The sequence below is a fragment of the Rhinichthys klamathensis genome, unplaced genomic scaffold (assembly GCF_029890125.1).
Source record: "Rhinichthys klamathensis goyatoka isolate OS25496 unplaced genomic scaffold, OSU_Roscu_1.1 h1tg000114l_1, whole genome shotgun sequence".
NCBI classification, from domain to species: Eukaryota; Metazoa; Chordata; class Actinopteri; order Cypriniformes; family Leuciscidae; genus Rhinichthys; species Rhinichthys klamathensis.
This window is the reverse complement of record NW_026606651.1, coordinates 1,123,853-1,138,579: the sequence shown is the minus strand read 5'-3', so window position 1 is coordinate 1,138,579 and position 14,727 is coordinate 1,123,853. Positions and strand designations below refer to the sequence as shown.

Sequence of the window (14,727 nt, the reverse complement as noted above, 5' to 3'; positions counted from 1 at the left end):
TGCAACAGGATCAAACCAAGTAGGGCAAAAATAAAAGGAGTATTTATATTTCTTTATACTTCCTCAAACAAAATCACAAAAGGTGAGACAAATAGGACTTAAAATTACATAAAGAGAATTGAGATTTTTTTTTTGGTTTTCACAGGTTTTTTAAATATATATATATATAAAAATGTATATATATATAAGTTCAAGAGTATACCGCAAAAAAGTCACAACTGATCCCAACAAAACAAAGCTGCACGATAAATGTATTCGTGATTCATAAAGGCACACAGAAACAGACAGGCTGCACACTGATTCGGCAGAAGCTATCTTACAGAGTTTTGCCTTTTTTTTCTTCATTTTATTTTTTTAATGTATGCATTTAACATTATAGCCCATTCTCTCCTTGATCAACAAACATCTGATACCATCACTAGGTGTCCCCTTGCCAGATATTATAGGCGAAAGTACCGTGGAGTTAGTAAACCAAAAAGGAAGCAAGTGTGGGAAAGAAACACTTTGCAAAAGCCATGCACATGTGCGCACATCAGTATCAATAACTTAGTATCTAAGACATCGACTGGGCTCCACTTTCACAAACGTTCAAGTGCTATCTCGCGCACTAAATGCACAAAAGTTTGCATTATAGCACATACAGTTCCAGGTAGACATTCTCTTTCATTTCGTCTGGGTCTAGCAGACGAGCAGAAAATATCTTATGATTGAAATGGATTAATACAAGGTGCATTTCCATGGCTAGAGTCCCCTAATTTCCATATGGAATTAAACCTGACGTTCTGGTTGAGCTGGCTGATTTAGTTCATCTAAAAAGCTAATCTCGATTTTTTTATATATTTTTTTCAAACACTGAAAGGAACCTGGATTTTGAAAGAAGTGAAACCAAAATGTACAAGCAAAATAAAGGATTTTTTTTGTGTTTTTTTTAACTCGTAATACTCTATATTGGAAATATGAGACCACAAAAGGTAGGTTATAACAAAAACCTGAGAGTCCAATAGCGGAATCCCCAGCAGTGTGGCACTTCCATTTTCTTTGTATAGAAAGCTTTTTAACAGTCATGCAAGGGCACAGTCTTATTGATACAAGGCGGCTGGGGGGTGGACAGGGAAAGCAAAAAGACAAAGATATATACAAAAAGAAAGAATGAATGCAGAGCAGGCACTGTACGTTTATAATAGAGACATCGATTCGAAATTTACCAGTTATGACTGAAAAAACACGAGATTGTTCTTTGTCCCTTGGCAGAAGTTCCTCTAAACCTAGCTGATAAAGTCCAGTTCCTAAATGGACCTACGTGCATCTTTAGATTCAAAAACACCTGGATTTTGGGAAATACATTCACCTGCATAGCACTTTTTTTTTTTTTTTTGCAGGTAATGTGGTCAACTTTTGGACACAAGTGATGTCGTAACATCTTCAAAGCGGCCTTTGTCTTTGGCTCTTGAGCAAATTTAACAGATTAGTCTCTTTTCGAAAAGTGATTAAGGGTTTATGATTGAGAATCAATGTACAAATTTATATTTTTATATATTTCTATATTCTACAACTGATTGGAAGGGAGATTGGAGGAGTTAAAATGTACAAACAATTATTTGATAAATTAATGAAAGATTTAAGCAATTTTAAGGGGTTATTAGTACGTAAATACATATTTGCATTTATGAAAATATATTAAAGCCCTAAAAAGACACCGTGGCAAATTGAGAGCTCTGTGCACTTTGAGGAGATTGGCGATGCACAATGTGGATAAATGCTTGTCCACTGCATATATATAATAATAATAATAATAATAATAATAATAATAATAATAATAGAGGAGATCTGAGCCCTCGTTCTCTCCCAGTTTGACCTCTGTGGGACTTCAAAATGGCTTACAGACACCTTAGAAAAGCAGCTTGTTGGAAATATTAACAGGAGGCTAAAAAGAAGCACGACACTAACACAATCATAGACGTTTCTTTTTATGTATCAGAGGACCGAGAGAAAAAGGGTTAATCGAGATGGGTCCATAAACACATGCAGGCACACTTTCACACAGATAAGCAAGAAGAGAGAAGGATGAGATGCAGAGGAAGAGTGTGAGAGAAGCTCTACACATTTCTTCCATTGTAATGAGATTTGAAGAAAGCAGGAGGGCGCAGGAGTCCATGTTTTCAAATGGGGTCAGATGAACTTTGAAGGCTGCCTGTAGTTTTAGGGTTTAGGAAAAGGAGGAGATAACGATGATGATGATGATGGTGGTGATGAAGACCAAAAGAGGACCACAGCACACAGTGGTGTGGAGACAGAAGCATCAGCATGATCGAATCCAGACCAACACCTACAGACAGGAAAAATAGGTTTAGTTATGGTCGAAACAAAACACAACGCAAATAGTTCTGGTTACACTTTACTTTAAGGTGTCCTAGTTACAGCGTAATTATATATTTAAGTATCGAGTAATATTAATTACCAGCATGCACTCACTAAAGGGTTAGGGTTTAGTTTAGGTTTAGTTGCATGTTGTTATGTCTAATTTATAGTTATTTCTACATGTAACGTGTAACAAAGACACTGTAAAATAAAGCGTTAACCAAATTCCATCTGGGGTCCAAAATTGATGTTTGCAAAATGCCAAAAGAGAGTAAAAATGGGCTTTTCACACTATATTACACTATATTCAAAAGTTTGGGGTCAGTATGCAAGTAATCATACTAATAATATTCATGTTCTTGGCACTGTTTTTGTAATCCAGGAAATGTAAAAGGAACAACCTCGGAACAGCTGCTTCTTCCCCACTACACGTCTACTGACAGACACACATTTATTTCTTTATTTTAATCACATTATAAATGTGTTTAACAGTTTGGTGTCAGTAAGATTTAAAAAATAAATAAATTAATAATTATGTTTTTACTTAGCAAGGATGCATTTAATTGATCAAAAAGTGACAAAACACTTTTACAAATTTTACATTGTTACAAATTATTTATATTTCAAATAAACATTCTTTAAACACATTTTCTATTCATGAAATAATCTTGTATTATGGTTTCCACAACAATATTAAGCAGCACAACTGTTAATAACATTGATAATAATAAGAAATGTTTCTTGAGCATCAAATCAGCATATTACAAAGATTTCTGGAGTAATGATGCAAAACATTCATCTTTGCATCATAGGAATAAACTACATTTTAAAATATACAAAAATAAAAAACAGTTGTAATAATATTTTAGAATATTACTTTCTACTGTATTTTGGATCAAATAAATGCAGCCTTAGTGAGCATAAGAGACTTTTCAAAAACATAAAAAAAAATATTACAGAGTCAGACCTCAAACATTTGACCAGTAGTGTACACTTCTTAAATTACAGTGCAAAGATATTTAGTCCTATTGGTGTGATGCATGCATGCATGTGATGCATGAAAAATCTTACATGTGTATCATTTAAGGGTTTAGAAATAGACAGAATGAAATGAATGATCCTTTGCACTTGTTAGTGGTTATTTTCCAGGTATGGAAAATACACTCATCCTTCTTTCTATCACTATGTGATTGATTCTTTTGTCCATTTAACACAAGCATTTGGCTTCAGCAAATATTCAAGTTTACCTGAGCGATAGGCTATGGTCTGAAGGCTAGTTGAAAGCGTGCAGTTTCTTGAAAGATTAGCTCTTTCAGGGTCTCTTTGGGCAAGTCATCCAGCTCCATTTCAAACTTAAACGGAGCCTCGGCAACAGGCTGTGAAGAATAAATAAAGCATGCGATTATGGGATAAAATGCTTTAAACAACTCTTTTGCTTAAACCTGTACAACAATATTATTCACTAAAGCTGTTTTTCAGTATTGGTAGATACAGTCCGATACACAAATAGCAAATGATATTCATCAAGTACAGTGTTCAGTGTAGCTATTTGTGCAATAGGGCGGGTGCTTAACTCCATGCAACAATGTAATGTTTTGATGTTATAGACACAATAAGTATCAACAAAACTGCTGTTGTGAAAAAAGCACAAAAAATACAGGAAATGCACTGATCACACATGACAAGGTAGCATCAGTAATCTTGCATTTATGCTTAAACCACCAATCGCATCTTAACAGACACTCTATAGATGGTCAAAGGTTATTGTGGTCATGTGGCTAATAAAGTGCACTTCATAGTGCTTATGTTAGAAACGCTCCACCTTTGATCACCATAAACTCTGAGATATGAAAAAGCGGAGAACATGATGAAGCTAGTGTTCTTCAAAGCAGAGGACAGCAGAATATACGTTTTTACATTTATCCTTTACTTTATTAAAGTCAGTCACCCAGAATCCCAAAATGACTGTGACCGGTAGGGGACATGTTCGGTTCACTTAAGTTTTGTCGTGGCCACGATTTATTAATTGGTGGGAAGGTCATATTAACTCATAGCCACGAGATCATTTTGTCAAGGTAACGGCATCCTTATGTTGTGGCCACGTGATGTGAAGTCACAGCCTCAAGATCCTATGTTGACGAGTTTAATGCATAAACAAACCTGTGTGACCATGACAACCTGAGATTATCAGAATTTGATATTAATAATAAATTAATGTAACACTTTATTTTAAGGTGACGTAGTTAAACGTTACTACATGTACTTTCTATAGTAGAAACAGTAAATTATGCATGATTACAAGAAGTAACTAACCGTAACTCTATAGTAAGTACTGGTAGTTAATTAATATTACTCAGTACTTATTCGAGCGAGTACAGTGTAACTACGTCACTTTAAAATACAGTGTAAACTGAATTTATATTTTATTTTGAATTAAGAATGACAAAAAAAGTGTGGAATTAAGAAATTATTATTAACCTATATTATAGGCCTACTATTATATTACACTGCACGATTTTGCCTATATTCGAATAAGGTTTGTTATTATCAATAAATGTTAAAAGACATAAGAACATAAAATAATATAGGCCTACAAGAAAAAAATTTATCCATTCCATCCCAAAGTCTTTTAAATCCATTAACAGATCGTTTCATTTTTAATATTTGTATATTTATATTTTTACTATTAACTAATATTGTTATGTACTTGCTAGGGATGCACCGATACCACTTTTTCCAGAACGAGTCAGATACTAATACTTTCATTTTTGGTACTTGCCGATACCTGTATTTTCACTGCATTTGTCATTTTTAAATACATTGGTTAGAGAAAGCAAAAGAATATGAATCATATTAATAGGTTTTGCAATCATATTAGTTTGTTTAGCAAATACATGTTTCCTTTAGTTATTTTCATGCATAATGAAGCCTGCTAAAATGTGTTGTATGAGCTTGTTACTTTCACAGTTCCTTCTATTGCTCTATCATATTTGATCTTCCATTTAATTGCACAGCACATATTTAGAGCTTCTCCAGCAGGGCTCAGTGCGGAGGATTGGGTCAGCAGTTACTAGTGAAATATCACAATTCTCTATTCCAATTTTGATACTACAGCAAAAAACTACTAGCCTAATTAAATGTAAAGGTAAAACATTATTAAAGGAAGCAGTCAGTAATAAAATAAGAACAAAATCAAATTACAAATTGCACAAATAAATACAATAGAACAAGGAACGGATACAATAAACAGCTGTTTTTGACCAGCAAACGTCCTGTAATAATGTAGGGAACCACTGGTTATACATAAATCACTTAACGGTTTATGTTTTACTTACATATACGATTTAGTTTCAATCCAAATGACACACGTGTGCTTGAGAGAACGATCAGGAATCAAGAGCCTGCAACAGAAGTGCTCTCTCTCTCTCTCTCTCTCTCTCTACCGTCAGTTAACGTTAATAATACATGCCTCCTCGTTTTACTTTCTTTGCCATTGACATCCGACTGAACTATAAGCTTCCCACTGATGTCTGTGAAAAAGTGATACACTCGACAAGCTCGCGCGTATATTTTTTCCTAAATACTTTTTAGAAAGATTAAAAAATGGCTATTATCAAAAGTTATCCTGCTGGAATTAAGAAAGAAAAGTAGTAGTGAACTGACCTCATCTGAGGGGTCATAGTACTGTTCCAGGTACGGGTGAGCAAGTGCCTCCTCTACCTCAATCCTCTTATGAGGGTTAAAGGTCAACATCTTATCCAACAGGTCCAACGCTGCAAGAAAACAGAGCCAAATATTTACACAGCAATCAAACCCAAATATCACACCAGTTCATTAAAGGTGAGTATCTATTAACAGAAATGCAATATGACATCCATAACTATGTGTTCAGTGGTGTATAAAGAACTTACTTAATAAACCGTAATTTTTTTATTACCTTAGAATGAGACATTTATATTTACATAACCGCTGGCACCCCCTTCTATGAAGGTCGACATATTGTGACGTCATGTTTCTACCGTAGCCGAACGCGAACAAACAGACCGAGAAGCCGCAGAAACCTAGAAGCTAGCCATAAACACCGTGAGTAGTGACTTTTCCCTTGTCAGTGGTGTAAAATACGTAGTTGGACTGTTTCATGTAACTTTAACTTAGTTCTCCTCCCTCGCTGTGTTATGGCTTTGCTATGTGGGGATAAATGTGCTGGTTACGTTCGTGAAACAGCTGATTAGCACTCTTGTCATTGACCGTAAAACAGTATGTTACAGGGATCACTAACCTGTCGATCGCGGTCGACAAGTCGATCTTGGAAGCATTTTAAGTCGATCGCGAAGAGTTTTCAAAATCAGAGAAAAAAAAGCCTATTGTGTGTAGTAAATGGTGTCTAGGGCATGCGGAGGCGCGCGCGCTGTTACAATCATGTCATTTATGCCGCGCACACCTTTGGGCTCATGCGGACGCGTCGAGTTTAAACAAGGCTTTATGCTTTAACCAGCTCAGCCACAGTAACAGCTCATATTACAGCTAAACTTTTACTACCCTGTTAGAAAAAATTTATAGTTGCATAGTTTCATGTGGTTCTTCTCCCTCGCTGTATTATGGGTTTGCTATGTGGGGAGAAATGTGCTGGTTACGTTTGTGAGACAATCAGCTGTTTACTATTATTATATTATATATTAAGACCCTTGATCCTCACCTGACTATGGCTTTGTAAACTTTATCCATGATGTGGTTTTGGACTGTGGTACAGAAACAGTGACAATGTTACACACTCTTGGCCTACTCTGGCTAGTCTCAGACGACGATATGTTTGTCCCGTTTTAGCCACCGTAGCTTCTTCGAAAGGGAGGGGTGAGCAGTGGGCTGAGCCCTTAGTGCAAACTCGCAACCGAACCGCTAGATGTCGCTAAAAATCACACACTGCACCTTTAAAAACAAACTTATTTTTAATAGATGTTACTAAGCACACTTCTGCTAAGCTTTTAATTGTTATAAACAGAAATTCAAATACCAGTTGTAAAATTGCTTGCAAGTCAATTGTGAGTATGCATACTGGCATTTAAGGTGGCTTTGCCTCCAAAATATGAGGAGTAGTTTCCTTTAATCAAGGTGTGTGGAGTTGAACTCTGACCTTTAGGATCTGCGTTAGGAAACAGGCGGTTCCAGGGCACTTTGCAGCGGAGAGGAAGTGACAGCAAGTAATTCCTCGCCTTAATGTTGATGATGCAGTTGAGGTCCTCCTGAGTCGGGGAGCCCAAAATACCTACAGGACAAAGAAAAGACAAATAAAACCAATTAGACTAAAGAGGGGGAAAAGGGCATAAGCAATCAAGAAGATAAAGCAAAAATGAGTGTAGAAATTATGAAAATATAAATAAGGAGCTCAAGGGAATAAAAGCAAAAGAGAAAAAGGGGAAGCACTCCTTTCTTTCAGATGTGCTTAGTTTTGTTGCATCATTCCTTGCCATCCTGGCCAGCTTAAACAACTGCAACTTTCACAAGTTTTATACTTTACAACATCACTCTTAAAAGATTATCCTTTGTCTTTTGAAATATGAATTTGATATACTCTAACGTGTCTTTTGCTCACCAAGGCTCCATTTTTTTGATCTAAAATACAGTAAAAATAGTAATATTGTGAAATATTATTACAATTTAAAAGAAATGTTTTCTATCTTCATATATTTTAAAATGTAAGTTATTCCTGTGATCAAAGCTGAATTTTCAGCATCATGACTCCAGAAATCATTCTAGGATGCTGATTTGCTGCTCAAGAAACATTTCCGATTATTATCAATGTTGAAAACAGTTGTGCTGCCTAATATTTTTGTGGAAAACGTAATATACTTTTTTTAGGATTCTTTGATAAATAGAAAGTTCAAAAGAACAGCGTTTATTTTAAATAAAAATATATTACTGTCAATTTGATCAATTTAATGCTATAAAAGTATTAATTCCTAAACATTTTTTAGTGTACTATTTAAACAACCAAACATTCACAAAGCCGCTTCCTGAGTCCAGTCACTCTGCAAAAAAAAAATAAGCTGCAAAAATGGTTCATTCTGAAATGGTATTGACATCAGAACCATGAGCTCATTAACATAGAACTGCTCATGTTTACATAACTATTCAGTAGCAGTGATTGATGACAATGTGACTATACAACATGGAGGTTAGCCAATCATAAAGGAGGTAATTTGCATGTGGAAATCTTTGAAGTACAGTCCGAAAAACAGCCTATAGCATTTCATTTGAAATTACTAAACAATAAATGCTATGCTACAATTGTAGAATATGGCACATTTAATAACCCAACTACAAGATGACACTTATTTTTGGTTGCTGTTGACTCCAATTTGAATTTATGCAAGAAAATAAGTGTTCAGAGAATGAAAGGCGGTACAACAATAACCCAGTACGCCAAGCTAATGTGCACAAGCAATCTAAATGAGGAAATAAGTAGCGTTATCAACAGGGAAACATCTGCTCACACAGGCCAGACGGTTCAAAGACACACATGTTAATGGAAGAAAGTGTTACTACACAGATTGTCTCTTCAGGAGCCATCGCTATGGGAAAACACACACCCTCAAACACACGTAGCAGCATGCACAACGTTATCAGCTCGTTGCAGGGTCAAAATCAACAGCATCTGACAGGAAACACTGAGTTTTTTAACTCATGCAACAGACTGAGAAAGGAAAAATAAAGAGAAGGGAAGCGACTGACATCTGATGTGCTTCGTCTAGCAAGGGAAATGATGATTAAGCCTTCTTGGCGATAACCATCAAAGGCTTATCTCAGTCTTACGATGCAAAACTGACCACAATGCATCATGTTTCAACTCAGAGATGAATGGCCTATGCTGAGCTTTTGAAAAGCGCTCAATGTGTATCAATTATTCAAAGTAAGTGAGCATGTTTTCCATTTCAGATGGACAGCTTTATGAAAACTGTGGGAATTTTTTTTTTAGAAATATAAAAAATTATAAAAGTATATTTAGAAGAAGAGTTTGATTTCAATTTACACAATGTAGAGTTTAGTGCTGAATATGTCCCATGTGATCATTTAAGTACTCACCTAAGCATCAACAATCCACATGAAAAGTTTGTAATTAGATCTGCATGATTTGGGGGGAAATCTAATTGCAATTTTTTTAGATACAAATTGTGATTGTGATTTAAAATGCATGGGTTTGCTGTGCTTGTCTGTAGGGCTGCACAATTGGGCTAAAAATGTACCAATATGACTTACCGGTATATAATTTTATTAAATAAAAAAAAAATATATATATATAATAAATTATTATAATTTTATAAAAACTAATATTTAGTCTTAATTTCTTCCACAGGGAGCCCTTAAAGCATCTCCTATGTTGGCAACATGTTTATAAATGCTTTAATACCCAGGAAACCAATCCGTTCTCAATGCAGTTTTGGAAATGCATAACTTGAAATCTACAGCTTTTTGAGTTCCTATCAGCTATAAATGTCATGTGACTAAAGACACTATACTTACAGGAAAATGACATCATACACCCAACCCCTTTACTAGTGGCTATTCTGAGCTGTGACGTCAAAGGCTGCATGCAGGGAAATATATAAAGTCCACCGGGATGTTTACCTAAGATGTGGTTAAGCTGGTCCAGATAGTGTTTCCCAGGGAAGATGGGTCTATTCGAAAGCATCTCAGCCAGAATACAACCAACCGACCATATATCAATGGACTTAGTGTAACCCTGAGAGAGAGACAAAAGTGTTTTCATAATGCATTTTTGGGGGGTACATATCATAGTAATATGATATGGCAATCTAGGAAGTATCATGGTACATGAATATTGCACCATATTTAAAATCATTAATTTCATTTTTGTGTGAACTATTCTTATAAGAAAAGAAAAAACATTGTTTAAATTCAGGATTTTTATCATTAACTAAACAAAAAACAAATCTATGTAAAACATCTTGTTAAGTAAAATGGTAACACTTAACAATACGGTCTCATATGTTAACATTAGTAAATGAACTAACAATGAACAAACTATTTTCACAGCATTTATTAACCTGTTTGTTAGTTAATAAAAATGTTCATGTTCATGTTAGTTCTTAGTGCATTAACTAATATTAACAGATACAACTTTTTATCTTTAAAGTGTATCAGTAATTCTAAGATTGTGTCGAGATATGCTGTAGAAGTATTAGTGTTCATTGTTAGTTCATGTTAACTAATTTAAACTAATTGTAAAGGTGTTACCATTAAAATAAAGATGAAATAAAACAAAATATAAATATTAGATGACAACAAAACTTAGAAATGTTGTTTTGGCAAGTAACTGTAATAAGTTTAAGTTCAAACACTAAAATTACTAACTGGAAAACATTAAAACAATTAAAACTTACAAATAAGTTAAACATAAATAGTAATATAAAAACAAATTAAAATGACAAAAAAGCACACAGCAAAATTACAAAAAATTAAACCTAAATTAAAATAAACTAAAAATATAAAGATAAACGCCAACTTAAAATTTATAATAGTATATATGTCTTCTAACTAAGGATTTGAACATTGAGTAATACTTCAGGAGATAAAATACAAACATGTCATTAATACACAGACATTGCCAGAAACCTGAATTAAATGTCTTACAAATGTAATGGCTGAACACCAAACTCCTGACTGACGGTCGCACAGAGCAACCAAACAAACGCTTGAGGCAACACCTCACCTTAGAATTGAGCATAATCTCTGGTGCGCGGTACCAACGTGTAGCTACGTACTCCGTCAGGAAGCCGGTGTGGTCATGGTCTGGATCGGCCACCCGGGCGAGCCCAAAATCACAGATCTAAGATCAAATAAGCAATAACAAAGAGGTTACAGACATATGTGAATATCCATCGATATCCAAGCGGAGCCTGCTGTGAATTCAATTTAATGCAATAATGGTATGATGTGGTGACAATGGAGTTAAAGGTTTAAAGGCAGGGCTGATGCCAAATGCGGGTGGATTTCAGCAGTGGCGTGTAACTCAGTCACTCCTACTAGCCACTTTAGCTGATTACATATTATATGTACATTTTTCAATTGTTGTCTTTTAAAAGGCATCTGAAATAAAGTAAGTGCAAGTATTTTAAAAATATCGTTTTTTCGATACTGAAATATATCTGAAACACTTAATACTCAATTTCCGCAGAATTGATGCCAATACCAGCCGAGTTTTCTTGCCCTCTCATGATTCTCTCTGACAGCGAATTGACACATAAACCCGCCTCCCTTCAATCACTCGTTTAATTTGCTCTGGATGAATATTGTTGCTGTTACAGGGCTTAAATTTCGCCATGAAATTACGCATAATTTTACTCATTCCCGCAGATTTTGTGCTCACACAAAATGCGGCACATAAAGCCACGTCTCAGTACTAAATTGAATTCGTTTTCACTGCTTATTGCGATTAAACTGTCAAATACACACACAAAACAATGTCGAAAAGCTGGGCTTGGCGAGTATTCACGTAAACAGTCAGTTATGTTTAAGTGAATGAAACAGTTGAGAAAGAAAAGGCACGTGTAACAGTATAACGGGGTCTTAAAGTGACAGCCGCCTAAAATACCTGCTGCCAAATTATGAGATAATGTTAAAAATATCTATATGCCAATCTTTCCCCATGGTATAATGTCAAAATTGTGGCCAGTGAAAATGCTGAGTGGCTAGTAACGTTGTAATCCACTAGACACAGTGGCTGGTGAGCAAAAAAGTCAAACCCTGTTTAAGGGTGTTATTTTTCCTTTGTTAAATTACTTTCTCATACTATACGGCTATGTCTGAAACCGCAGAAAAGTCTAAAATGACTAACTTTTTTATTTTTTTTACATATAAACATAAAATGTATTATACAAATATATGATCCAAATTTTATTTATATTTATTATACAAATATTTGATCATTTTATTTAATTCCATTTACATTTTTAAATGTTGTATGGACAAGCTGTTTTTTTAAAAATGGAATAGCTTCATATTTAACATTATAGAAAATAATAATAGTAAAATGGAAATGTGCTTTTTTGTACAAATGACAGGCGTTCTGAAAACGTGTTTAATTCCATTTGGTGACGCAGAAATGGCACACAACCTTTAAATGTGTTTAAAATGGCATGATGGCTTAGAACCGCATTGTGCTTCACCTTGAGGTCACAAGTAGTGTTGAGCAAAAGGTTAGATGGCTTCAGGTCTCGGTGGAGAACGTTTGCCGAGTGGATGTACTTCAGGCCACGCAAGATCTGGTACAGGAAGTAACAGATGTGGTCATTGCTCAAGTGCTGCGTCTTCAACAGCTTGTATAAGTCTGTCTCCATCAGATCCTGTACAATGTAGCTATGGTTTGTCAATGTCAAGGTCAAACAAAAAGCTTGGGGTTCAGAAAAGGTTGCATATTAGAACTGATAAAAGCTTTTAAGTTTATGGTACATTCACACACTTAGACTGGAGATCTCAGTATGGGCAGCCAGTTGAAGTAACACATTACATTTAAAGTGAGAATCTTCTGAACCTTTTTGTACTTTAAATCAGATTTCAAAATAATTCATGTTCTTACTTTCACAATACACCACTTCTACAGATTAAGTCTGAAATGACCCATCTATCTAAATGTTTTTCAAAAGGGTTTTGGGGGTTTTATTCAATATCTATAAGCCTTCAGATATCTACACCACTCTTTAAAAGTTTGGGGTCAGTAATTTTCTTTTTTTTTTAAACAAATGAACAGATTTAAGGAATGCGTTAAATTGATGAAAAAAAAGTGACAGTAAATGCATTTAATGTTACAAAAGATTTCTGTTTTAAATAAATGCTGTTCTCTTGTTCTTCATCAAAGTAGATTTTAGTAGACAAAAATATTTTAAGTAGCACAACTGATTTCAACATTGATAAAAATAAGAAATGTTTCTTGAGCAGTAAATCATCATTATAATGATTTCTGAAGGGTCATGTGACACTAAAGACTGGAGTAATGATGCTGAAAATTCAGCTTTGATCACATTAATACATTTTATTTTAAAATACTGTATATTAAAGGTGCTCTATGTAACTTTGGCCTCTAGTGGTGATGTTTCAGATTGCAACCAAATTTTACAAGAGCGCTCGTGCTCGAACTCATAGACAATACCGTCTATTACGCAAATATCTCGGCGAATACTAGACGGATTCGGTGAGCACCGAGCTCGTTGGGACCATCTAGTCGAGCTGAAAAGAACCATATAAGTTCCATAGTTTTTGGTGGTGTTTTCGCGGAGATATTAGCAGAAAACCATCGGGCGCGCTGCAAAATTGCGGACGCCGGTGACGTCACGATCTCAGAAGAAAATCGCTCGTATCTCTGGAACGCAAAGACCCAGAGAGCTCAAATTCGGGGGAGGAGGTCCCAGGGGAACCCTTGCCCGAACGCTAGAGTGGCGGGCCTCGGGGATGCCCCCTACCGGATCGCCGTTCGCTGGGACCCCCGATTTCGAACGGCTATAACTCGGGGAGCCGGGCGAGTTGGACCTCAGGGGTGGGCTCGTTCGAAAGGCCCCGTCCAGCACTACGAACGATTAGAGTCTTGGGAATATTGATCAAAGATTGACTGAGATATAAGCCGAAAAACGTGCGCCTTTAACCGGACGTAACTCCCTGACCGTCTACAATAGACTGTATATAAGGAGAGAGGCTCGGGAGCGCGCATGCACGTCACATCCGTTGGATTTCGCGGTAAATCCGACCCGGAGACTTCATAGAAATAGGAATACTGGCCTTCAGAGGTAATAGCAAAACTCGACAAGTGGATCATTTTAATGTGTGATTACAACCCCTTCACACACAGGCAATAAAAAAAGGATTCATTTTAGTAGAAAAGTTACATAGAGCACCTTTAATATTCGTAAAATATATTATCCTTATGTTAAAATATAAAACACTCAAATTGTAATAATATTTTACTATATTATTTTCGATCAAATAAATGCATCCTTGGTGAGCATAAGAGACTTTCTTTTTTTTTATCTTTTAAACTCAATGTTAATCCTAAAATTTGACCTTTTTTATATAGGATTTATTCCTCAACATGTAAATGGAATCACTACAGAACAGAATCAGATTTAGTTAAACAGCTCACAAATCCCATGCCTACTAACAATGGGAAGTAGTAAATCTTTGTTTATTTCAGGCTTTGACAAACTAAAAGCTCCTGGATATTTAAAACAACAACAACAAAAAGCACAAGCCTTTTGATATGTTCTGTATTAATTTCAACAGGAAACAGAAGCACAAGAAAAAAAATTGTAGTCTTTCAAATCTTGTGTTTCTACTCCCTTCAACAGCAGCTCTGGCATGATG

The 14,727-nt window shown here is 35.4% G+C and overlaps 1 protein-coding gene across 1 annotated transcript in view; it reads right to left on the bottom strand.

Moving 5' to 3' along the window:
* Positions 1–1,613: 1,613 nt before the first annotated feature.
* Positions 1,614–14,727, bottom strand: part of mapk1 (mitogen-activated protein kinase 1) — a 31,765-nt gene continuing 18,651 nt past the window's right edge. The window contains exons 3-9 of the mRNA XM_056254710.1: positions 12,543–12,732; positions 11,087–11,203; positions 9,982–10,096; positions 7,490–7,621; positions 6,022–6,131; positions 3,606–3,734; positions 1,614–2,326 (exon numbers count right to left, since the gene is read on the bottom strand). Coding sequence (XP_056110685.1) covers positions 3,618–3,734; positions 6,022–6,131; positions 7,490–7,621; positions 9,982–10,096; positions 11,087–11,203; positions 12,543–12,732 — 781 coding nt within the window. The 3' untranslated portion in view covers positions 1,614–2,326; positions 3,606–3,617. The remainder of the gene's footprint in view (positions 2,327–3,605; positions 3,735–6,021; positions 6,132–7,489; positions 7,622–9,981; positions 10,097–11,086; positions 11,204–12,542; positions 12,733–14,727) is intronic.